The 24514-nt window shown below is 37.5% G+C and overlaps 3 protein-coding genes across 3 annotated transcripts in view; 1 reads left to right on the forward strand and 2 right to left on the reverse strand.

The window, feature by feature from the left end:
* hoxd3a (homeobox D3a) overlaps window positions 1-24514 on the reverse strand; it is a 66770-nt gene that overhangs the window by 38394 nt on the left and 3862 nt on the right. The window lies entirely within an intron of this gene.
* Window positions 2952-4270, reverse strand: hoxd12a (homeobox D12a). Its single transcript, XM_044366379.1, has 2 exons — window positions 3751-4270; window positions 2952-3190 (listed from the first exon to the last, which is right to left on the reverse strand). The coding sequence occupies exons 1-2, from the start codon at window positions 4268-4270 to the stop codon at window positions 2952-2954; spliced, it is 759 nt and encodes a 252-aa protein (XP_044222314.1).
* On the forward strand, window positions 16496-21472 carry evx2 (even-skipped homeobox 2). Its single transcript, XM_044365431.1, has 3 exons — window positions 16496-17760; window positions 18149-18381; window positions 18856-21472. Exons 1-3 carry the CDS (start codon window positions 17367-17369, stop codon window positions 19468-19470), a joined length of 1242 nt encoding a protein of 413 aa, XP_044221366.1. The 5' UTR covers window positions 16496-17366; the 3' UTR covers window positions 19471-21472.

Consider the following 24514-nt stretch of genomic DNA (forward strand, 5'->3'; position numbering starts at 1 on the left):
TCATGTTAGCAAATTCCTAAATCGTTGTGCTGCTGAGCTTGTTTTGTTGTACGTAATACTAACTTTACCACTACAATTTCACCACATCCATCTGAGAACCTATTTCAAAACGTTCATATTGGTAACTATTTTAATTTCTATATCGTCACAAAGTAGTAACTTTGTGCTAATATTGTGAGAAGTAGCAATGCACAGGCTACTAACTTGACCTTAACTTTGTTTTGGCGCCCCCACTTTCTTAAGGAGCCTGAGCTATATGACGCTGTCTGGCAGCGTTTGGCAGTAAAGCAATAAAGCAACAAATACTGAGAGAAAACGTTGCGTGCGGAGCAAAGACTATTCTGTACGGCGACACTGAGTTTTCTTAGCAATAATAAGTCATAGTAGGTGAAGCACGTTGTGTGTGGGAGGGATTCTGCGCTGAGAAAAACCAGACAAAACTCGAGGTGGAGCACGAGGCCCGCAGGAGGGAAGGTGGACTTTGAATAAAATAATGTCATGGAAATACAGCAAGACTGCTTCGATATAAAGACAAATATCTTCAGCAGCTCCACAGAAGAAAAGAGCAGAGTTCTGTGACATTCAGTGATGGAGAAAGAGTCTCGTAACGTTTCGTTTCAAATGACTAGCTTTAAAATGTCACTATGACTTTCATGGAGCTATAATATGACTGCTGTGATAGAAAAATAAAGCTTGCGGTGATGACGTGATGATGATGTAATGGGGGTGACCATTATAGGGAAAATCTCTTGTAATGTTTAATGAGTATTGGTCTGTTGGTGGTTGTATTCAACAGTTAAGCGAGGAAAAACTTCTTTACCTCTTCTGCCTTCAGAACCAAGATGACTATTTGTGACCTGCAGGCTTAAAACTTCATCAATTCTCAACAAAAATGTAGAAACAACACTGTTTTGTTGGCGCATGTGATTATAGCACATGCGCCAACAAAATCTCTTCTCATACGCACAGACAAACCTGTTTTGGCGCATAAATTGCGCATGTGATGTAACAGTGGAATTAAAAAGCCGCATATATGGCTTCTGAATTACGACAGATCCGTTTTGTTACACAGCCACACTAACCTCTAACTGACATTGGATGTATTGGCTGCGGGTGAGAGCTGCTGCTGTGTTATGTATTTTTTGTCAGCAGGAATTACGCGTCTGCGCGCAGGAAACCCACATAAATAGATACACTACAGAACATATGACCAACAGTGGAGCGAATATGGTGAAAATAATTGTAAAACATAATCCAAAGTCCCATTTTACAGCATTTGGTTTATAGAATTTATAATTGAAAGTGACGTTCATGAAATAATGCCGCTAAAGGAGTCGGTGAGTTTGTTAACCGGGCTGTGAAAATGTTTAAATTCGCTCTTTTTGGAGCAGATGAAAGTTAAGAAGGGTATTTGCTGGAGGAATGTGTAGTTGAATGCAGACTATAAAGCGTTTGCGTTCCGATTTAAGGGGGGATTGTACCTCAAAAAGATGTTAGGCCTATTAAAATGCCTGCGTATAAAGGCAACAACGACATTTCATCCATGTTTAAGTTTGGGGCTATTAAATGAGGAATGTTCGCCATAAAACCGTCGAGGTTTCTTAAGGAAATTTCTCGCCACTTGTATTAAACAAAGCCAGTGCAACGTGGTGAGAAGTGGTGTATATGAACATCGTTCCTTTTCACATATTTCAAAAGATGAAAATCATATTGTTCAACTGTGATGAGCGATTGACTAGAAGAGCATGAAAAAAACGATATAAAGATGAAGTCACATAGGTTGGATACAGTTTTGACATTCAACATCCTGCTTAAAAATATGAAATCAAGCACAATAACTTGGTTACAGGTCATTTAAAAATCATCTTTATTTTTATAAATATGAATCTGCATGTTGCGTCCACTTTACAAAATCTCTCGTTCTTGCGTAAAAACGTGGCTGTTCTGATGCGTATTCTTATCCTTTACCAATAATGCAGCACACTTCCTGGAATTATTTTTAAATTAATCCAATTAAAATATACTTTCATTTAAAAGTGAAATATAGTTTCATTAATTATGTATTTATAAAGACCGGATTCACAAAGCAAGAGTGACTCCGGTGCAAACATTGTACAATCATTTGTTTGTATAGCAACACAAAACCAGGTCTGACAATAAAATCCACACTTAAATTACAACAGTTATAATGCCTTTGAACCAACACCATTATCATGTTTCACATCCACAAACTCGCTTGTTTTGCACGCGTCTCAAATAAACACTTTGTTGCACAATGCGGCGCAAAAAATCTTTTCCTCGAACTTGAATGTGGACGCGGCCAGATAGAGTAAAAGCAATGCAACTTTACTTGTTTATGCAGATTTACAATACAATGGGGGGAAATCAGGCATTCAGCTGAATAATAGCAATTAGGAAATAGGCATGCAATTGTATATAATTTGCAATATTGACTTTTCTTAACGTTTAATCTGCTTGTAAACATGAACTTGAGCGCAGACTGTTTGCTTTCACGTTAGGCCCACACTACATGCGCAGGCCATCATACAAAAAAACAAAAAAACAAAACACATATAATTATAGTCATGTTTAAATAAGTCTGTTTGTGTTGGATGAGAAAGAAATAATCTTATAGGTTTATTAATATCGCGGCTGTGCCCACCAGGAGCCAGGGCCTACTATTGCGCATTTGGAGAATCTCAAAGTCATTCACCTGAATCTTGACTGCATATTTGTATTACCTCTAATATTACCATTGAACTTGTTGTGACTGGGTAAAACTGCAGTGAAACTACTGTGACAGGAATATAAACATTTTACACATATTTATAAATACAAGTCCATGCCACAAACCGAAATGGCATGTGATGCGCTGCAGCATTTCACAGCACAACACAATATTCTGTCCTGCTATTGATTCTCTGCTGGTCATGATCAAGGGCGAGAAGTCATTAATAAGCGGCGAACGTTTGTTCGCGCATCAGCAGTCGTTTCTTCTTCATCCTGCGGTTTTGAAACCATATTTTCACTTGTTGGTCGCTCAGATCCAGTCTGTCTGATAACTCCTTCCGTTTCTGTCTGTTGATGAATTCATTCATCATAAATTCATTCTCAAGTTCAGCCAGCTGTAGCTTCGAGTAAGGCTTTCTCTTCTTTCTGGTTCTCACTTGTGATGTGCACCATGGCGCACCTGGAGGGAGCAGAGGTAGAAAATACGCGTTATACTTTAAATTAGTAATAGAACATATAAAATAACTGCTCCCGAGGACACGGCTGCAAATGTTGCTCACATCTGACAAAATTATGGTTTAATAAGGGGTTGCCTACTGTACATGTAGCAATGAAATAGAGCCAATATTACCATGAACCACACAGTGGCCTCTGTAAGTCTATTATGAGTCTATTCAAGTAGCTAATACTGATGCCACATGAGATATAAACAGACTATAAAATCAGTCATTAGACGACACCACAGACAAACTTACAGGGTCTCTATATAAGACAATATTCGCCAATAAAAATTGATCAGCGTCTTATAGCCAATTAATGTCATATGAGGTCACAACACAGGTTCGATAATGAACAGGAACTATCCTGAAGCACAGATCATATCCCTACTGGTGTCATAGTGGTTTTGTAATTGATAATAGAATATAAACAACAGAGTTGCTGTTGGAAATAGTGAAAATAACATAATTCTATAAAAAGGTACTTGACCTTCAGCAAAGGTGGTCCTGGAGCATGTGTTACTTGCTGATGGGTGAACTGGATTCTGCTGTTTGGGGCCGTTCACATTTAGTCGACGTGCTGAATCCGGACCGAGTTGGGCCACAGAACCGTGTGACCGGCTGTCCAGGTCTGAATAGCCGCAGTCGGTGGCGGCTCCGTGCTCCCCTGCGTAAACTTCATCTTGTCTACCAGACTCTTCTGTTTTGAGGTTTGCGTCCTGGAAGCATCGAGCGGAATCCTCCAAATGCGCCTTGACGTGGCTGCTGGAGGAGTTAATAGACACCGAGTTGGAAAGAAACGGCGGACAGTAGCCTCCAAAGGCGCGGCTCTGTGGTGGTGCGGTTGGTCCAGACGTGCACGAACTTGAGGAAGTCCACGGGAGCGTGCACACCTCTCTCCTATTGTAAGGGATCTGATGAAGCCCGGGTATATGGGCTCCATTACCCCGCAAGTTGGAGAAATACAGCGACTCAGGGGGAGCAAAATTCAACAGAGAACCAACATAGCCGGGATTTAAAGGATTCCGTTCACACATTTCCATGGAGCTTTCCTCAAACGCTTCTTGCAACCCTTTTAGCAACTCCTGAAGAATAAAGGGTAGGTAATTGTTGATTTGTCAATACCACGTCACGTGATATGCAAACTATGCTGTTCCGCCCCACCCTTGCTCCCAATAGCCACTGCAAAGCAAAATACCCCATGATGAAATATGAAGGTATGAAGTTAAATTCTAACCATCATTATTTATATTAGTCGGGAGCTGTTATTTGAAAGCACGTGTACATGAGTTTTATTTTGGGACCAGTGCCCTGTGACATGAAGAGTAAGAAAGTAACTCTGTAGACTGACCCACATAAAACAATGACAAATACAGGGCCTTAAATGCACCACAGGAGACCAGAGACCGTGCACGCCCGCATTCATATTCATGAAAATTCTTCCAGTGCACAATTATTTAAAATTGTAAAGAATATATGATTTGGGGAAATTGTTTTCTAGTAGTGATAGAAAAGAAAGTCTATCAAAGTATAGTAAGTATGTAGACGATAGATAGATAGATAGATAGATAGATAGATAGATAGATAGATAGATAGATAGATAGATAGATAGATAGATAGATCTCAACAGTAATGTATAACATTATCATATTATAAGCCTCATACAGAGAACATATATCACAGGGCCATTGGGCTGTACATCAGCTACAGTACATAGTAGCCCTGGAGGTGCTTTTCTTGTGGTCACCCGCTTACATACAATGTAGTCTTTATATTCTGTAAATAGGCTACTGTCGGCCTCAAAGCTACATTATAGACTGAATACAACACATGAGACATATCCGTTTTCATAAAATTCACATCAGCTTTCGGAGAAAACAAACGCATCGACCAAAAATGAGTCAGTTTCCCCCCCGAGCTGCCGTGATACTGCTTTGCAATGAACTTCAGCTTAACTCGCTTAAAACTATGAATCAGTTTGAAAAGATTGTTTTCATATATACTACTTACACACTTCTATAGACCCAGTTTTCTCGTATTTGAAAAGCAATATTCAAAACTAAACTTAATCTACTGGAGCATTTTTGCTTCATGGTTAAGTTCATTTTTATAGAGAATAGCCTATTTTCCGCAGTGAAGACACAGCCGTCATCTCTCTATAAAAGCTTGTGCATTGCAGCCCTTCTGTACAACTACAATCGTGAATCTCTAGTCGCACATTAGTGCAAAGAAAGAAAACTCATCCCGCAAAATGATGATATTGTTAAAATGTAAGAACGTGTTCAGTTTTAATTTTAAAAATCAAAAACTCCTTTGCACAAATTAAGAAACCCAAGTGCGTTTTCACTAGCGCTGTTTGTATTGTATTATATATATTTTTATATCTATAGTAATGAAATACGATAGCTTTTACCCATTATTTATATATACAACATATTTCTGATCAACGGTATAACTGACTTTACTATAATATTCCCCTTTACTGGCCTACACACATGAAACCTAACTAGACCAATATTAGGCCTAGTGAGGGCTTGTCTGCATAGTGTGTGTGTGTGTGTGTCTGTGTGGGAGTGTTTTTGTGTCTGTGAGTGTGTCTGTGTGTGTGAGTGTGCGTGTGTGTGTGTTGGGGTGGGGAGTTCAAAAATACACTGACACTGCAGACTTGGAGCAGCAGTTGTTTTTTTTCAGAGAGTGTAATGCATCTTGAAGTATTTAGTAGGACAATGCATTTAGTTTATACTGATCAGAGCTTCACTGTAACTTCCACACACACACACTTTACCACGACACACGGACAAAGAGACAGTAAAGTAATTCTGTAAGTAACTCAAATCCTCACAGATAGTCACCTTATAACTAAATCTTCAGGCTTATTTCGTGTATCTACTGTGTACCTCTGGGGGAAAGGTATGTGCAGAAAAACCATCAGTCTAAAGAGAATACAAAGATAAGTTAAAACGCTTAAAAACAAAACGCTTCAGTATGTATAATTTCAGTTGTTGCGACTGTAATCCAACAGATGGCAGTACCAGTTCATATACAGCCTTATATTTTTTGCCATGCTGTCCTTTCTATTATTACTCAGTAGCCTAATTCAGCGATTGGCCATCATCAGTAACGTCAGTCATCCTGCAGTATGTAGGCTTCATGCTCACCAAAAATCAAAATCTACTGTGGCTTAATGACGAAACATAAGATGATGTACTATAACATCCGCAGGCAAGGGAAGACAAGTGTGGAAATTACATAAACACGAAGGCTATTTCAGTGATTCCAGGGACTTTTAAAAGAAGAAATCAAACATGCAAAACGGATGAATAAACACGTGTAACACGTGTAACTTATTCTGCCAGTAAATGTACGTCTGGCACGTTTTTTGAATTGATAACGGTTAGAAATGAAAAGGAAAGGCTACAGAAAGTAAAAGGCTCAATCACAGCTCTAAAAGTCTATTTATCTCTATCTAAAAGTCTATCTATCTCTATCTAAAAGTCTATCTATATTATATCGAAATTTAAAACAAAAACAACTGCGTTACACATTTGGCATACATTATCTCTACAGTGAAAGCTCATATAGCTTTTTTAATAATTTGGTTCGGTTATCGGACAGTTTTGTTTGAAAAAGCTTACTTATCTGGGATTTTTTTCATGCTATTTGAGAGTTTATATAGGCCAGATATATTTAAATATTCCAAGACATAAAAACACGTCTAAACGTCATGCGGCTGATTAACCAAGAAAGAAATCAAAAACAAAAATAAAAAATAAGCAGTATGAATTAAATGAGAAAAAAAGCAAGTATGGGGTATTTTTGTTTATCACATCAGAAAAAAACATGTGAACAGACTAATCCCAACTAAAAGAGAGGAAACATCAATATAATCAGTAATATCTGTGTAGATACATGTGTCGTTTTAAGCCGCTCATGTTTTATCAGTTTCGTAATGTTTCATCACAATTTGTGCAGAGCTCCTAAGGGCGAAATGGACATTTATTCACACAAATGCGCTTCTCTAAAGAGAGAAAAAAAAAATAATCTCTTAATAAACTTAAATAACAGAGGTGAATCTTTGACATGCAGATTTAAAGATTTTCTTAGTAAAGTAACAGACATAAACAGGCTCCCACGATTAGAAAATGAGGAGAAGTTTAAGTGTTGAGTTTTAGTGTCATTTACTGCTCTTCGTCTTGCAGGTTTAGGGTGGCAGGAGCCAAATTGAGGAGCTCCTGTCTGGATGTTTTCAGGCCCTTTGAAGGAAGCTATCCGCCGTCTAGTCGTTGGTAATAAACTTGCTGCTTCCCTCGTTCAAGTTCTCTGCGGTGTTGCCTTGAAACGTCCAAGTGTTGAAATATCCACATTGTTCTGACTCAGTGGAAGTCAAACTGGGTTTATAGTTTCATTCTGTTTAAAAATAATTCACAGAGGATGTAGGCTCTTATCAAATGTCCATTTATCTCATGTAAAATAAAGACGGACAGTTTACAACATAGAGAATACTCTCATAGTTGCTGCATGGGGAAAAGTTTAATGATTTTCTGTGTCCTAATTATGTCCATTTGGCGCTAAGTGAACATCTGAAACTCCTCTATGTCTTTAGACCCATTCAAAAGTAATAGACAACAGCCTGCAGGCCTTTACAAGGTTTTACAGACTAAGCTGACAAATCGTCTTATTACGGTTCAAGCTTTGGATCGCTTTTTACAGACTATACTTGACAGTAACGTGCTTTTGTAAAACTGAAACTTTGCTGAGGAATCTTACAAATCTGACAAACGACGGCATCGAAGAGGAATCATTCAAATAGAAATCAGGTGGAGAAATTCAATTTACCTTTAAACCTTTGACGGATTTGCTTGACGTATGAATTAAATCCCCCAAAAGGTTAGTACAGTTTCCAATAAGTTTTGTCAGTTTTCAAAAGATCCGGCTGAAAGTAGAGTGTGTGGAGCCAACAGATCACATAGGGAAAAAAAAATATTCTACTGTAGAGGATCCTCCGCGTCTGTAGTTTATCCAATGGAAAGAAAAATTTCCATAAAATAGCCCAAAACTTGTAGTCTACAAACACAGGCCTGTTCTGTGATAACATTTACATCTTTGGAAAGTCTACACAGTACACAAGTCTTCAGTTTAAGACAGAAGTCTGCAGAAACGTGGTCTGAGGGGTTATGGCCAAGGTCATGTTTAAAAGAGGAGCAACAATGCAAGGGTAACATCTGAGTCAGATGTTACCCTTGAATGGTGCTCCTTTTTGTCGGATGATCTGAAGACACAAAAACTTCTGACAATACACAAACTTCTGCGCAGCTACCAAAGAATGAGAAATGAACAAATCATGAACTAACTAATAATTAATTAATCGCTAACAATCCGCTTAAGAATAAACCTGAACAGAGCAGCTAATATATAATACAGCAAGTAATGAGTTGACTTCGAAATATGTTGAACAGTCTATGCTAATGTTTAGCTCTTACAGAGGCCTTTATGTACATCGACATATTGACCAGTTTATGATGAATAGTTCCTGATTAATTCTGCTGCTGAAATGGCACAAAACGTATCACTACACATTATCATTTACACATTTATTGAGATGCAAAGTTTAATCTATTCTCTTTAGTTTCTATGTTTGAGCCTCTTTCAGTAAAGTCGTACATCTACTGGCCTATTCGTTACTTCGTAGTCATCTCACAATTAGAAGCATCTTCACAACAAAGTGACAAGTAGCTGTTGAGATTTTACTGTGAATATTGATAATTAGTTATTTAACGACGAATCGGAGAAAGCAGGAAAAAGGCCCAACGATATTTTGTCAGTTAAAGTAAAGGATAAAGTCGAGTAGCGCCAAAGAAACATGACTGATAATTGTTGAAATTTAGAGAACTTAAATTACTCGAAAACATTTTATTTTGAGTAAGACACTGTCGCATTTTACTTATAATAAAAGCAGCATCTTGCTATTTAAAGCATAACGATATTCAGTCAATGTGTCGTGTTTCTAATGTTTCTTTGACTCATTAGTAGCGAGACGATGTGGAAAAAAATGCAATTTATTTTATCATTGACGATGCTGGTCAAGTGGAAATATATTGTATTCATTCCAGTCGTGAAAAATGAAAATGTTGCATCTACAACCACCTACCATGTCACTTATAGCCCTGCAGCAAACTGTTCATTTAAGATGGTTGTGAGTTTTACTCAGTTATTACAATAATTTGATGCAACTCTGCCTCCTGGTTTAAGAATGTGATTTTTAAACACTGTAGGTTAAAGCAGTGGTTAGGTTTGGTCCCTTTTCTGATTTTTTTGTTTTTTCTTTCTTTCTTTTTCTGGGAAGAGGGGGGGAGGGGGGTGTTGTTTGCATTCACAAGAAATTACCACTAGATGGCCCTCTCACTTAAGGAAAGAAGTCAGCAGACAAGCAAAGGCCTAGTTGTCCTCGCAGTGCACTACCGAGAAACTGACATGATGCAATAACTGGTGAACAGCAAGAGCTTCTATCACTTTACAGTTTAATGAGACATTTCAGCTCTGTTTGAGTTAATATCTTGCTCAGGTATGTAATATGCAAAAAAAAAATGAAGCAACTTATCTCTTACACAGACTTCAAGACTCAAGAGATTTTATTAGTCACATATGCACACAGCCAGTGAAATGTTGCGTCAAACTCTCAGGCAGTAACCATTACAAGTACAAGAAATTAAAGGCTTAAAAGCTAAAGTTTATAAAATCTACACCTATCGAAGAGCCAACAATAAAACAAAAAAAAGTAAAAAAAAAAAAAAAACTATTGATAAACAGCAAAAAGTGTAAAGATGGTTGTGAGTGAACAGTAGATGAGTTGACAACAGACTCGGGTGAAGGAAAATATGCGTCAACATGTCTTATTGATGTAGTAACCTGCTCCAGTTAGTTCCGCCCTGCCCTGATGTTCTTTTAAAGAAAAGATTTGATTTGAAAGATTGTCATTTTGCATAATTTGAAAACCAAATTATTATAAAAATCGAATCAGTTTCTCAGGGTTAACAAGCTCTCGATGTAGTAGTATTGTAAGTCTTTCTTTTAACGGGCAAATCGCTTTTCCTTTCATCGGAAATGATCAGATTCTCAAACTGCTTTTTTCCTGGATGGAAATTTGATGATGGAAACTAAAATGTTTCAGATGATTTGCTCTCATTTCAGCAAACTGTCAAGACACATAAATCCACATTCCTCAGTGGCTAAGAGCAGAGGACAGTACTATGCAGCTTGCAATGTGACTGAAGGATCATTAAACAGAGCAGTGCCAAGAAAAGAAAAGAAAAATGTGTCAAATGAATGCAAAACCTATAATTATTCTGCCACAAAAGCATATAATATATGAACAACTGCCTTATTATTAGATACACATGTTAACTTAGATGCTATTTTTCCAGTGAATCAGAAAACAAATAGCTTTGACACTTGAGCAATAATAGTTACTCATGATGTTGCTTAAGTGCCTGACTTTCTCAGTAAATGCTACTTAATATCCTTTTGACTAGTAGTTTATTGAAGACAGCGGTTTGGAGTGTAATGTTAGCAAATAGACACTTTTTACAGTAAAAAAGATTCAGTATTGCACCCTTGACTCCAGTGATACACAACTTTAGCAGAATTTATCTGAAAATTATAATCACAAAAAGGAAGCAAACACCAAATAGTTATTTCACAAGAGTTTAGACCCATTCAGAAAAAAACAAGTATATACTGTAAACAGGCCACCAAAACTTCCTGAGTCAAATGGATCAAAGCTACTGTAGAGAGAATCAGTAAAGGCTCACAACTTTCACCTGAATTCAATGATCAGGCAACTTCATAGAGAGATAAGTCCAAAATATCTTAAGTGCAATGGCTTTTATAAGTTTGCAATCCATTAAAGTTCCCCTCCAATCAACATTTTGTTTTGCTTATTGCTTCATCGCTTGTGTTGTTTGAGCTTCACTGTGCAGAATGATGTACAGTATGTGCAGTTTGACACTAGAAAGCTGTTTTCACATTTATCTGCTGAAGAGGGAAAGTTTCTCAGTGCTCATTGAAAATCTGAGTTTTAAGACATGCACGTACCAGTATAGTAAAGTAGGAGAAATCAAGGTCCAGTAGTTAAACTTTTCAAATTAATATGCATAGTCTATATTTTTTATGAGGGAGAAGGAGTAGATGTAATTTTAAGAATTTTTAATAAAGCAATTGAACATTCAATTGTAGAAAATTCCAAGCAGAGGATTTTTTATATATATCCTAAAAAATGGAGCGAAGATTTAAAACAACATATTCTGTCCTCCTATGCATTTTGTTTTGAATGCCAACGTATGTAAGGACTAAGTTGTAATGTCATTTGGCTCTATCACAGTGTGATTTGGACATTTAAAAACTGGTAAATAAAGTACCAGAAGTTCAGTCAATATAACCTGTTGCAAGATGTGCACTTGAAATGACAAACAGAAAGGCATCTTACATTTCACTACATATATTTAAAGTGATAAGTCCAGTAAACCCTTAACAGGATGCTTGAAATGTGCTCTTATGTAAGGAAAACTGCTCTCTCAGCTAACTTTATTCATCCAACCCACTTATTAACACATACCTTCACAGCTTCATCACATAAATTGACTGAATTATTAAGGAAAAATCAAGGGGTAGTATTACAGGATGAGTACAGAGTGCAAAAAAACATGTTATTATGCTTAACTGTACAGATGCTGTACAGATGATTTCTTGTGTTTTGAGCAGTGACAGAGACCAGATCCCTCCAGTTTTTCTGTTGTGGCTCCAGGTGCTTTGTCATCAGGGTATATTGTGGCATTATATACTTTTATTCCTCACTGCCTGCTGCATGTGTTAATTGTAAAGGCATGCTCATATATTGCTTTGCCAAAATAAACGTCTGTTGGTTGTTTAGAGGAGGGTGGAGCTATCCCTCAGATACTTTTATCAGTCTCCTCCCACAACTGTGATGTATTTCTGCACCTCACTCAAGCAAGTTTAAAATCTCTGCTTGTTGATTTACATATGAAGTTGCTGCCACATTCAGAAACATTGGTTGGATGTAGTAAACAGAATATAATGCACAGAAACATGGTTATTTAATTCCTTTTTAGTTTTCTCTCCTCAAACTGCCTCAAGTTTACTTCCCTGCAACTGAGAACTTTTCATCTTTCATCTGGGTCAAGTCACCCCTGACTAGTGCACGTGCTAATTTAATACGGCTGCACATACCAAATTCAAAACTTCAGCTTCATACAAGGTTACCGCCCCGCAATTGTATGTTGCCTGAGCTCAGCAGGAGAACTTACAGTGGACACTGCAGTCTCACCACCACTGCTCCATCCCACCTTGATCTGTGTTCATCCCAGCTCACAATAATATTATTAACCCTTTAACTACCTTGATCTTATATTGCTATATACCATCCACTTTAATGTGTTGCTTCTCTCAGAAGTTGTGCTTTAAATTTATTATTGTCCTTCTACACATTTTACAAATCGTTTTGTACACATGATTGAGCTGTAGTAGACTTACAAGCCAAGTGGTGTATTTCTTTGTTGTTGTCCTTCTTAAATGTAAATATATTGTAGAGTCATGGAAATGAAGGGTTTGAGTTTAAGTAATTCTGAATTTGGGTCAAATTTTTTTGTTTACTCAACTAATATTTATGCCGATGAGCTTAGTGTGCAGTATTTCAACATTCCTATCCATTGGTGTCTTTTCAAACTCGTTACACTTTCAGTGAATTAGGTCTAAAAATATCCAGCACTTTAAAAAGTAGCTGTTTTGCTGACTGCAATAAATTTAAGAGAGCCGGGTTGGTAGGGGTCCTAAGTGCAAGGGAAACCCCTCAGAGAGGTAAAGCCCTTATGTCAAGTGGCCCTATTCACCCTTGTATACAACAAGTGCCAGCCACCATGGCTGAGGCCAATAAAGTGCTTTAAGTTGCAGTTCCTCTAATGGCCACTAGATGCTGAATCAAAAACAAAACTGACTGTACTGAGGTGGCGGGGGAAAGTACCCAACTTCTCACCATACAGTCAATCCCACATCTTCTTATGTGCCTCTAATGGAAAACATTTTGACATGTCACAGTAAGAAAAGTCCAGGTGTAAATAATAAAAAGTAACGGCTGAATTCCTTGTAGCGGCTTCAGTTTCAGGGTCATGTTATTGTGCATGCTGGGACACTTGAATAGAACAGAAACATTGTTAATGTTATTAGTAACATCTGTGCTTTTTATCTTTATTTTAACAAATCAAACTGTCTTCTGCGAAAAAAGGCTCATTGATGACTTTGAAAGCCATAATATTAAAGGCCCTGCACAGCCATGATAAACCCACACAGGTGATTTTAATTATGTTGTCTGATTATACTTCTTCTCAGGACTGTGTGAGTGTGCACAGACTGATTTGTTGCACTTGTGAAGGTGGGACAACTTACACCTTCCGCATTCTCACAGGTAGATAGACAATTCAATGACAAGGCTCCCATCATAGCTCGCCCACCTTTAACCTGAGCATGGGTCTAATAACGGTAAACACTTGTGGGTGTGCAGGACTTTTAGGCCGTTGAAATAAATATGTTTTGAAGGCCATTTGCTTGATTGACAGGTGCTCCAGTACATCAAAGTTGGCCATGATGGTTGCTGCATGCTTGTGCCACCACAGCTCTTCTTTATGGGACATTTTAAGTCCTGGTTTCTAGGATTTACCTACTTATTGGCGTGGTTGGCTCAATTTTAATGTGATGCTAACTTCCCATGGCCAGTTATCTGATAGATAATCAATCAAGACTTTAACCAAAACTGTTAATTTTAACTCAAATTTAATTTTAATTGTTATATTTTGTAAATCTGGTCTTATTCTCTATCAACAGCATACCTTATTGCTTGATGCTGCTATGCATGGCTACTATGTGCAAAACGTGGCTATAAAGTGTCATTTGTACTTTGTTGTTTCGCGTCACTTTGCATGGCCACACAAACTCAGTAGTGGATGTAATCATTATATTATTGTATTAATATTTGGGTTCGAGCACCATCTTGATAATTCTGATTTTGTTGCCATTATTGTCACTTCAGTGTCTTGTTGTCTTTGTGTTTGTATTTCTAACCCTGTCAATTAGTTTTAGAATATCTTGTCAGTGGTCTGTATTAGAAAACGTGCTTGGTGTCTAACACTGGTCCATTTACAGACATATAGATTAATGAACATTGTCTTCATAAATAGTCTAAATAAATGACATGAAATGTGACACCTTCTTGTCAAATCTAGCCAGCTTTACAGGTTTATACCTGTCTGTTCTGTTTTATATCCACTTTTACAAAATGTCAATAAAAAAATCATGATTGTAATTTTTTTTAAATATATTTGTTTTGTTTTGACATTCTTGTCGTATTTTATTTCACAGAAGACAGCACTGATTATCACAGTTGGTCAGTATGATGGATTTTTGGCTATTTAACTTAACATAATTTTCAATACAGTTTGAACTGAATATGTGAAATGTTTATTTCATTACACATGGGAACAAATTCCAACTGTACTACCACAGAAAAATGCCCCCTGGGAACAGTGAGGTGTGACAAATTATGGACACAAAACACCTTGTTCTCACTGTGAGGTGCAACATTTTCAGTTTTTGAACTAAGAAATCACAAAGTTGAAAAGTGAATATATATAAGCTTCAAGTTCAGAAACTCATGTTTATTTTTAGATGTGATATTCAAACAGAAAAGATAGAGACTCTAATAATGGTGAGATGACATATGAGTGATATATGAACAATATCATTTGACGTTTACAGTGAGACATTTCAACCAATCAAAGACTTAAACAAATCACTTAAGTAAAGATTTACTGTTTCAGTGTTTTTTTCTACAGTTGGCGAAGAGGAGCTGAGCAGAAATGTGACATTTGGTCTATTACTCAAAAATATTAACTGTAACTAACTAAGGAACAACTAGTAAAGGTTTAGACAAACTGCAGTGTAAAAATATTTCATAGCTTAAAAGTCTTTTCATAGAAAGATTCGTCAGCTGCACAATTAATCCAGTACATGTATGCAAATGACCTAATTATATTAAATGTAAATTCCTAGAGCTCTTAGAGAAGAATGCATACTGGTGTTTTACTTGAGTGCATTTTTTTATTATTATTAAAACAAAACACTGTGTTCACCAAGAAAGTGATGGGTGTATTACAACTTAAACTAAGGTAAGTGAAAATGTAATAATTGGTCTTATCCTGCAAGTTGTAAGACATTTTTCTTTTAAACGAAAATCAAACATTGGTTTACATGAACACTGCTTTAAAAAAAAAAAAAAAAATTATTTAGGGGGCTGAAATTGGCTGCAATTAGGCTTCAATGGATTCTTCTATATGGACTCTGAAGTCCTTTGTGTCAATATTCAGGGTCATACTCTGTGATCACAGGATGGGACAGGAGGCTCATTTATGTTCTGTTTTGAATCCTGTTATATTATTTACAAGCATTAAAAAGTAGAGAAAGTGTCAGATTAGGAATGAGGCTCTTTCATTGAAAGTGGCCCTTACAGCAACTCCAATTTCCTCTATACTGGCTTTCGCCTATAAAACATGTATTACTATTACCCATTTCTTACTTACTATTCTTACTACTACCTATTTATCTTACCTTTTTATTGCCATATACACATATAACATTGCCTGGAAATGTTCCCAGAGTGCTCAAGACAGTCACAAGTCAGGACACCAGCTACACAACAACTCATTCAACGCCTGTTATCAATGACAGCAATTAATATTAAAACCTGCAGGAGGCGCCAGAGAACGCACAGAAGATAATCTGATGGTCCCTTTACAGTCATTTCACATCGAGGAAACCAGGAGTCCATGCATGGGTGTTATGTCTTCACACATCCAGTCTCCGTTAGAGTTAATATGATGCAGACATGTGCCAGTTATTTTCCTATTAATACTAAAAAATAGGAGGTTCAACACAGGGATTGGAGACTTTGTAGTGACCTTTTAAACTAATGATGCTGTTAGAACATAAAATATTCAAGTATACGATCTTAAATCTGTGTAATTCGTTTAAATCCAATAGAAAAATCATTCATAAAGTCAAGGACAATGTAAAGAAACAGAAATTATAGGCTATATTAACTCCAACAGTAACAATTAGATGACTGTCACGTTTTAAAAGAAACGTCCTTTAACATGCAAGAAGCCTACTTCTGCATGCCTTAATTAATATATAAGTATGTACTGTTGTCAGTAAATGTGTAATAATGCACCCATTATCACCACATCAAAATGTGTCTTAAACGAATAAAGAACTGAGTGGATCAACATCCAAGAAAAAAGGAACAAAAAACTTGCTAAAAAAAAAAAAAGGTCTCACAAACTGAAAAACACTACAGCTCACCTTTTATCACAAACTTGCACCTTAATCTGATTAAAGCACAGAAATAGACAAAAAAAGAGAGAAAGAAATAAGGAGAATAAATAAAAGAACAAGGATTACAGAGGGGGGAGGAGGGCGAACAGAGAGGAGGGAAACAATAGAGAATCAAAGCATAATAATATTCCTAAATGAAGAGGGAAATGTTGCACCGCTCATTTTATTAATCAGACTGCCAATTTCACCCAAGAGGCCAAACCCAAGAGCAATCTAAAACAGACTCAGAGATCAACCCAGGGACAAGCATCTCGCTCCTCTCTTCCTCTCCACTTGGATATTATTCGTCTGACCGAAGGCCGCCTCCATCATCAAGTGACAGCCCTCTCCTATTTATTTGCTTATAAACCTGTTACAATAAATGATCATTGGAGCAACGTCAGCCGAGCATTTTAACAACGAACAGCTACCACTTTTGATGAATGACATTTTTTGCCGCTGTGGGGAGGGATGCACGGCACATTTTGAGCAGTCGCTCGTCGATTGCATTCAGATTCTTTCATTTTTTCGCGTCTTGCTTATAAAAAGGTTTAGAGACAGATATTCAAGAGACAGTTGCTGAGTTGCATGTGGATTTAGCTCCGGTACAACTCACTGGTGCGCCAGCCCCCTGGACAAGTGTTGTGTTTTTTTTTTTCCTTTTTTTTTTTTTTTTTTCTCTTCCTCCTCGTCTTGCGCGGCTTAATGATGGAGAGGATAAGAAAAGAGATGATATTGATGGAGAGAGGTCTGCACAGTCCCGTCGCAGGGAAAAGGCTTTCAGAGACGCCGGGAAATTCAGTGCTGGAGGCCCTGGAAAACTCTCAGCACAGCGGACGGCTAAGCCCGAGAATCACTTCGGCTTCTCTCCATGGAAATCTTGGGGACATCCCGACGAAAGGCAAATTTGAAATTGACAGTCTTTTCGGTACACACCACAACAGTGAAAACAGCTCTTCGGCGGAGATTTCGTCGACAGAAAGCAGGAAGAAAATGAGCATTTACTCCGAAGTTTCACAAGAATCAGATATTAACAGTGATGTGGAGGTGGGATGCCCTTCGCATCGCTCCCCGAGCCAACACAAGGAAAACAACAAAGGTAAGATTTTATTTCACTCAGTGATATTTTGGTCTTGTTTATATTTGTGCAATTATACAGTATGTTGATGTTAATATAGCGAGTATTCTTCCTCTATTATTATTATTATCATTATTATTATTATTATCATTATTATTATCATCATCATCATAACTTTACTTCTATTTTTTTATTATTATACAATGGACAAATGTAATATTAATAATATATATATATATATTGACAAAACTTTTGCATTTGCTTTTTGACACAAATTTTAAATTAACGCTTTAGTTTTATTATTTTTAATATTAGGCTGTCAAATATAGGCCTACTGTAGGCCGACATACGAGTATATTATTTCGGTATTATCAATATTAATAACTATTTGTTTTTTATTTTTATTTAGGTTTTTCTGACAGTAATTCTGGGTCGAGCTCAAATTCTATCCCGGGTATGAACGGTAATTCAGCGGGAGGATCAAACAATTCAAATTCCGACCAGGTCAGAAGGTATCGGACAGCTTTCACCCGAGAACAGATCGGAAGACTGGAGAAAGAATTTTACCGGGAAAATTACGTTTCGAGACCGAGAAGATGTGAATTAGCCGCAGCGCTAAATCTGCCCGAAACTACAATTAAGGTACAGATTAATCTTCATTATTCTTATGTCCAGTGTGCATGTATAGTGTGTTTGTGTCTGTGCAGAGAAAGCAATAATGTTGGTATTAAATACAGGCCGCGTAACAGTTATTTCTGCTGATGAAATGTTGCAGTGTGATATTTTGATTTATACATTAAATAACGTTTTTTTTATTTGTCACTCCACTGGATGCTAATCAATACAACTGTTATGTGTAGGCTACAATTAATTCACAGCCTGTATGCTATTTATTAAAAATAAAATATTGAAAAGAGCAAAATATATTTTCAGGTCTTTAAAAGTTGATTGTTATATTTTTAACTCCTGCAACATATAACATTTTTTTCGCGATTTATCATGAATGTAGAGATCAGTGTCTGTAAGCAGACGCTGAATCTCTTCAGAGGTCTAAATTTAGAGCTTGGGAACAACATGGCAGCTTCAATATGGGCCTTGTTTTGGCTTTGTGTGCAGGTGTGGTTCCAGAACAGGCGGATGAAGGATAAAAGGCAGCGTTTGGCGATGTCCTGGCCCCATCCAGCAGACCCCAGCTTCTACACTTACATGATGACGCATGCGGCAGCTACAGGAAGTCTACCTTACCCTTTCCACTCGCACATGCCTCTACATTACTACCCGCACGTCGGTGTCACAGCAGCAGCAGCAGCCGCCGCCGCCACCGGTGCCGCCTCGTCACCTTTCGCCACTTCCATCCGGCCCCTCGACACCTTCCGCGCACTTTCCCACCCCTACTCACGGCCAGAGCTCCTGTGCAGCTTCAGGCACCCGGGACTCTACCAGTCACCCGCAGGCCTGAATAGCTCTGCAGCGGCATCAGCGGCGGCAGCGGCCGCGGCAGCGGCGGCTGCGGTAAGCGCCCCGTCAGCCGCCGGGCCTTGTTCGTGTCTCAGCTGCCACAGCAGCCAGGCGGCCAGCGCGCTGGGCTCCAGGAGCACCAGCGCTGACTTTACCTGCACAGCTTCGGGGCAAAGATCCGAGAGTGGATTTTTGCCGTATTCTGCTGCTGTTCTCAGTAAGACCTCAGTCCCGTCACCAGACCAACGAGAAGAAACTTCGCTTAACAGATAACTCATCATGCAGCCTACACGACCGTTTCATATTTTGCTCTACTTTAGGGGATAGGCCTACTTTAAATATCACACCGGGGTAAAGCATTTGTTTATTACACAGCATTGTAAAGACACACACAAACACACACTAAGATTAATTTATAAAAGTCTGACTTAAACCCAAAAAGGCTCTTTATAACGAAAACGACATGAATAGCTGAGCACCGAAAATTTTGCAACTCATAAAAAAGCCTTTTCTAAAAGGCGTGTGCCCTTGTGTTTTTATGGGCTGTGCTGGATTAACTTACATATTTGGAGAAAAAAAAAATAGAGTATTCATTCTGTCCCCATGCCTCACTCACTGTGCCATTTTAAATAAACTTATGTGTTTCTACTTGTCCCCAAATTAAACTATGGAACTGAGATTGAGTCTAATTCCACATTTATGCGGCTCAAATGTCCTATATTCAACACGACAGACCCAGCCTGGCTATCCTGACTGCTTAGGTTTTAAGACACAAACCTGATGTAATTATGCTATCTAAGGTCCTGCTTTTCATCCCAGCAGCATATCTTTCTTCACTAAGGCCTAATAGACTGAGATTTTGGCAGCAACAGCTTCTCTAACACCCAGCCTCAGCTCTGTGGGGATATGCCTAATCAGCTGGAAGGTGCATATCATTTTTGCACCGCGTCTTTCGTGTCAATTTTTATGTTAATAATGAGAGGATCATGACAAAAATTGCCAATCATGTACCTAGATGGAGCTCCTTTGAATACACGACTGTAAGAAAGTTCCTCGTTTTGAGACCCGCTGTCAAGTGCTAACAACCCGCGGAGGGAAGTCATTAGACATACAAAAGACCTGAAACAAAGCGACAGTCCTGGTACACAGAAATGCACTGTACATGGCTACTATTTGACACGTGGAGGGTTTAAAAATATTACATACAAGCCTACAAAGAACCCCTCACACGTGTTTGTTCATAATGGGAAAATACCTCGATACATGCAGTGATCTCCCTTTTATTTACATTGCAGAACCTCATTATATCAAACCCAGTATTTTCATAGGTATGTAGTCCCTGTAGGACCTCCTCACTCAGTACACACAGTGACGGGACTGAGCAAGGCGAAAATTCAGACAAATTAGCCTGGTTTTACAATCTGTCTGCGCCTGTAAAAATGGCTATGTGCTATTTTATTCGTTCCTGTTGGGACATCACCATTAGCTATGTTAATTATAAAACATGTGAATTGTAAATCGTGAAATATTTTGCAAATATCATGGATAGTCCTACTGATGGTTGGAAACTGAATTATTGATCGCCCTGGAAAAAAAAATGCTTCATGAAATGTGGATGGTAGGCTATTTTTGAAACACATTTTTTGTTTGTTTTTTTTATTTATTTTTTTGTGTGACTTGCTGAATGTTTTTAATGTTAAAACACTGGATGTACACGCCAAATAGGCCCATCACAAAAAAAACCCGCCTACAAATTGACCTGTAAACTCACCAATTAGTCCAAATTCATGATCTGTATTTCGTGCGAAATTTTTAGAGGGTGGATTATTTGAGATGGAGAACATTTTCGTTACGGTCCACTCAAAAAGAGGCTTTTAAAAGGGCTGATAAACAAGCACTGAAATGAAATGAAATGAAAATAGTATTGGCCTTTGTCCCTATAGGGCCTCTGTTATAACTCTATATCTCTGTGTTTAAAATATCAATGACTGTATGAATTTAAATATTTTAACTTGAAAAAAAAAGTGCAATATGAAATGTAAATCATGTTATTTATTGATCGTGTTTGTTCTTGGAAAATAAATAAAAAAAAAATCTTTACACATTTCCATCTCTTCACATTATATGACATTGCAGCAAAATAATCCAAATCTAGGTTGACTTCAAAAAATGGATTTGATTTTATATCACATGTTACAGACTAACAAGCTCGACACACACACACATATATATATAGCTATATTTATATAAAAGAAAAATCCTAAAATAAAGACATCCTCGGCTTATTTATGTGCTGTGGCACCATCTCTATAGAAAACACTGTGTAACATTAATTAATAAATAGGTGGGAAAGCTATAGGGAATATGAAGCATGCCATCACGGGTCATTCCGGCCCTATAATTTACCATTATTTTTACATTACCTCTAAATGATACAAGCTGATACTGTCGTTAATTGCACTTGGTTAAAATATAGCCTACACCAGAATGCCCCAAGAGACTTTAAGATAAGTTGCTTTTTTGAACGTCCCCATTAAAGAAATAGGATTAGGGCAGCAAATATGGGCGTGATATATCACCATGTTTCCTTGCTCTTTACTAAAGCGAGGGCTGCAACCCATACAACAAAGGCATTGAGATAGATGGAGGTGTAAAAAGGAAAAGACAGAGGCCAGAAAAACACTGCCCACAATAACACGATTAGTTTTGTATCCAATGTGCAAGACTGAAAAAAGAATTCATCATAATGCAGAGGACTGTCTGTCACCTTAGCCGAATGGTTTCTGACAAGAAAATAAATCTTTGGGTTGTTTAATATATTTTATATTTTCTTTATTTCGGTGCTAATAGAAAAACCAAATTAAATGTCCACCAGCGAGATAGAAATGCAAAGATCGATGATCCTGCCCCTACTGTCCAATCACCCCTATTTAATTGACTGTATTTTCAGGGTAATTGAACTGCTTGTTGTAAATTGAGGATTTTATAGAAACGACATGAAAACTGCATTTACTGACATTCATCGCATCTTTGACATTGATTATCTGATCAGCGCCGTGTCATGCTAACCTCCAATTCTTCATTACACACTGTTTATGAGCTGTTACAGAACAACTTGCTTGTTCCAGAGTGATTGATTGCCTTATTAACGCGTGTTCTTGTAAGTGTGACCGGACTGATTACGATGCATATGTTTAGAATAATGTTTCATTTAGCTGACTGCGAGTAATGCAGGGTGACAGCTGCTGCGGGAGGACAAAAAACCTAAACTACAGGGAGCAAGCGGGGCCAAAACGCATTTAAGGTGGAACCAGAAGACAGCGCAGACCCCTATGGTCAAATGCAGTCACTCAACGCCAGATGAAGGACTGGCAGCTCAGTAGGGTCTTCAGTGAGCCAACTGACTATAAAATAAAACACGTACATGCAGTTATTTTGTCCCTATTGTTACTTTGAAAGCATAAACTTAATTCCACGCGTGTAATATTATCCTCCATTATAACCCAGCCTGCTTATTAACACATATTGTCCTCACATTTGGATCTAATGCAGTATTTACAGCTGATATACCAGCTGTTCCATCAAAACATCCACTAAGTCAATCAAACATCATCAAACGCTGCCTGTACTCACTAAAAAAATAATATAGCTGGATTATTTTCCCAAAATGTAAAGAAAACGAGCAACATGAACTGCAGCTTGATGAGATTTATGCCACCATTATGCTTCTAAAGTAGTTTCTGCTCTGTTTGTCTCAAATCATTGCCTCTGTTCAAATGTTACTTTCATATATTACATGACATTAATTCAACTATAGCTCATTAAGACAGAATGAAATGGTTAAATTAACTTATCAACTCATAATGATGATGAATGAGGTATTAATTCAGATACAAGCTGGGCAATTTGCAATTTTGCGCGTTTTGATGGTTCTCAAATAACATTTAATATAACGGGTCATCCCCTCAATCAATTACGTGAGCATGTGAGTTGGTCCTATGGAAAATCCTTTTTTCATGCATATGCATTGAAACATGTTCTCAATTATCTTTGGAAATTGCTTTTATTGGTTTAAAGACTAAATCTTCCAGTGGTCCTTCGCTCTGGATACGGTTAAGGTGGTACAATAAATTCTGCTATTCTTCTGTCTTGTTCTTGAAACGCAGCCTGTAGACATCTACAATATTAACAGTAATTTTTAATTTGTTTAATATTATATTTGGGGAATTTTAAAAGCAACACATTTCTGAAAAGGAAGTTAATGGAGAAATACCTTTGAAATATTATGTTTTTGTCAATGTTGTTATGGTATTGTAAGTTTTTCTGATTACATCTGGTCACATTAGCAACAAACTAATCTCAGTATTTAAATAATAAAAAATATATTTTTTTGTAAAGATTGGGGGATCAGGTGGGATAGGGGTCTACTTTCTAGCCAAACTCTCACTTACAAGAACATTACACTTGAAAATACTACACACTCAAAAACATTGAAATCATCAAGTTGTCATCAATATCCCAAAGACAGTTTATGAAATCGTGCACATACAGAATTTACTTTTAAAAATCACATTAAAATATAGTTGTAAGGGACGATGCATGTGTGTCATCTACATTCCCGTGATTGATTTTCATTCTGTTCCAGTGCATTCTTAAAAATTTGGGTCCCCGGTTAATTCTTCGTCTCATTGAGATTCACCTTGCCTCTTTCTTATTAGAATTAGTGTAGAAGCAGGGCTCTGTGGGAACTTCTGACATGTTTTAATTTATAATAGCTCACACATGGCAGTTCTTCTTCATCTTCTTCGTCTGAAACCCAATCCTATTGGAAAATGCCACTCATACAACTTTTGGCTGCCACTGCAAGTGTCAGAATAAGTCAGTGATTTTGGTTTTTAGTTAATCATCATTTGATTGTCAAATTCATCTGGATTAAAAGTCAACACTTTTTCTTTCAGTATCCTTTGATTTTGAGAAGATGTTTGCCAGGATAAATCATTTTCACTTCTGTATTTTTTAAGTTACAGTCAGTAGGTTATGGACCCATCTCTGGTGTAGTTCTTTAATGAGTCTGGTTCCCAAGAGATTTTTTATTTCACATCTTAGATCGCCAAAGGTGCACAAGTGAAGCCTTGCATTATTCAAGAGTAATGACAAAGCTATAACATTATGATTATTTTTGTGGCAATAACACTAAAGGTAAGAAAGGATCCTGCACTGTCTGATGTTTCTGGCAATAAATATGTTCACGTTGTCAACAGTGAGCACATTTTAAGAGGCTGATGAGGTCAAACAAGTGGGCATGCACTTTTAAAAT

This window comes from Thunnus albacares, chromosome 11 (assembly GCF_914725855.1).
Source record: "Thunnus albacares chromosome 11, fThuAlb1.1, whole genome shotgun sequence".
NCBI classification, from domain to species: Eukaryota; Metazoa; Chordata; class Actinopteri; order Scombriformes; family Scombridae; genus Thunnus; species Thunnus albacares.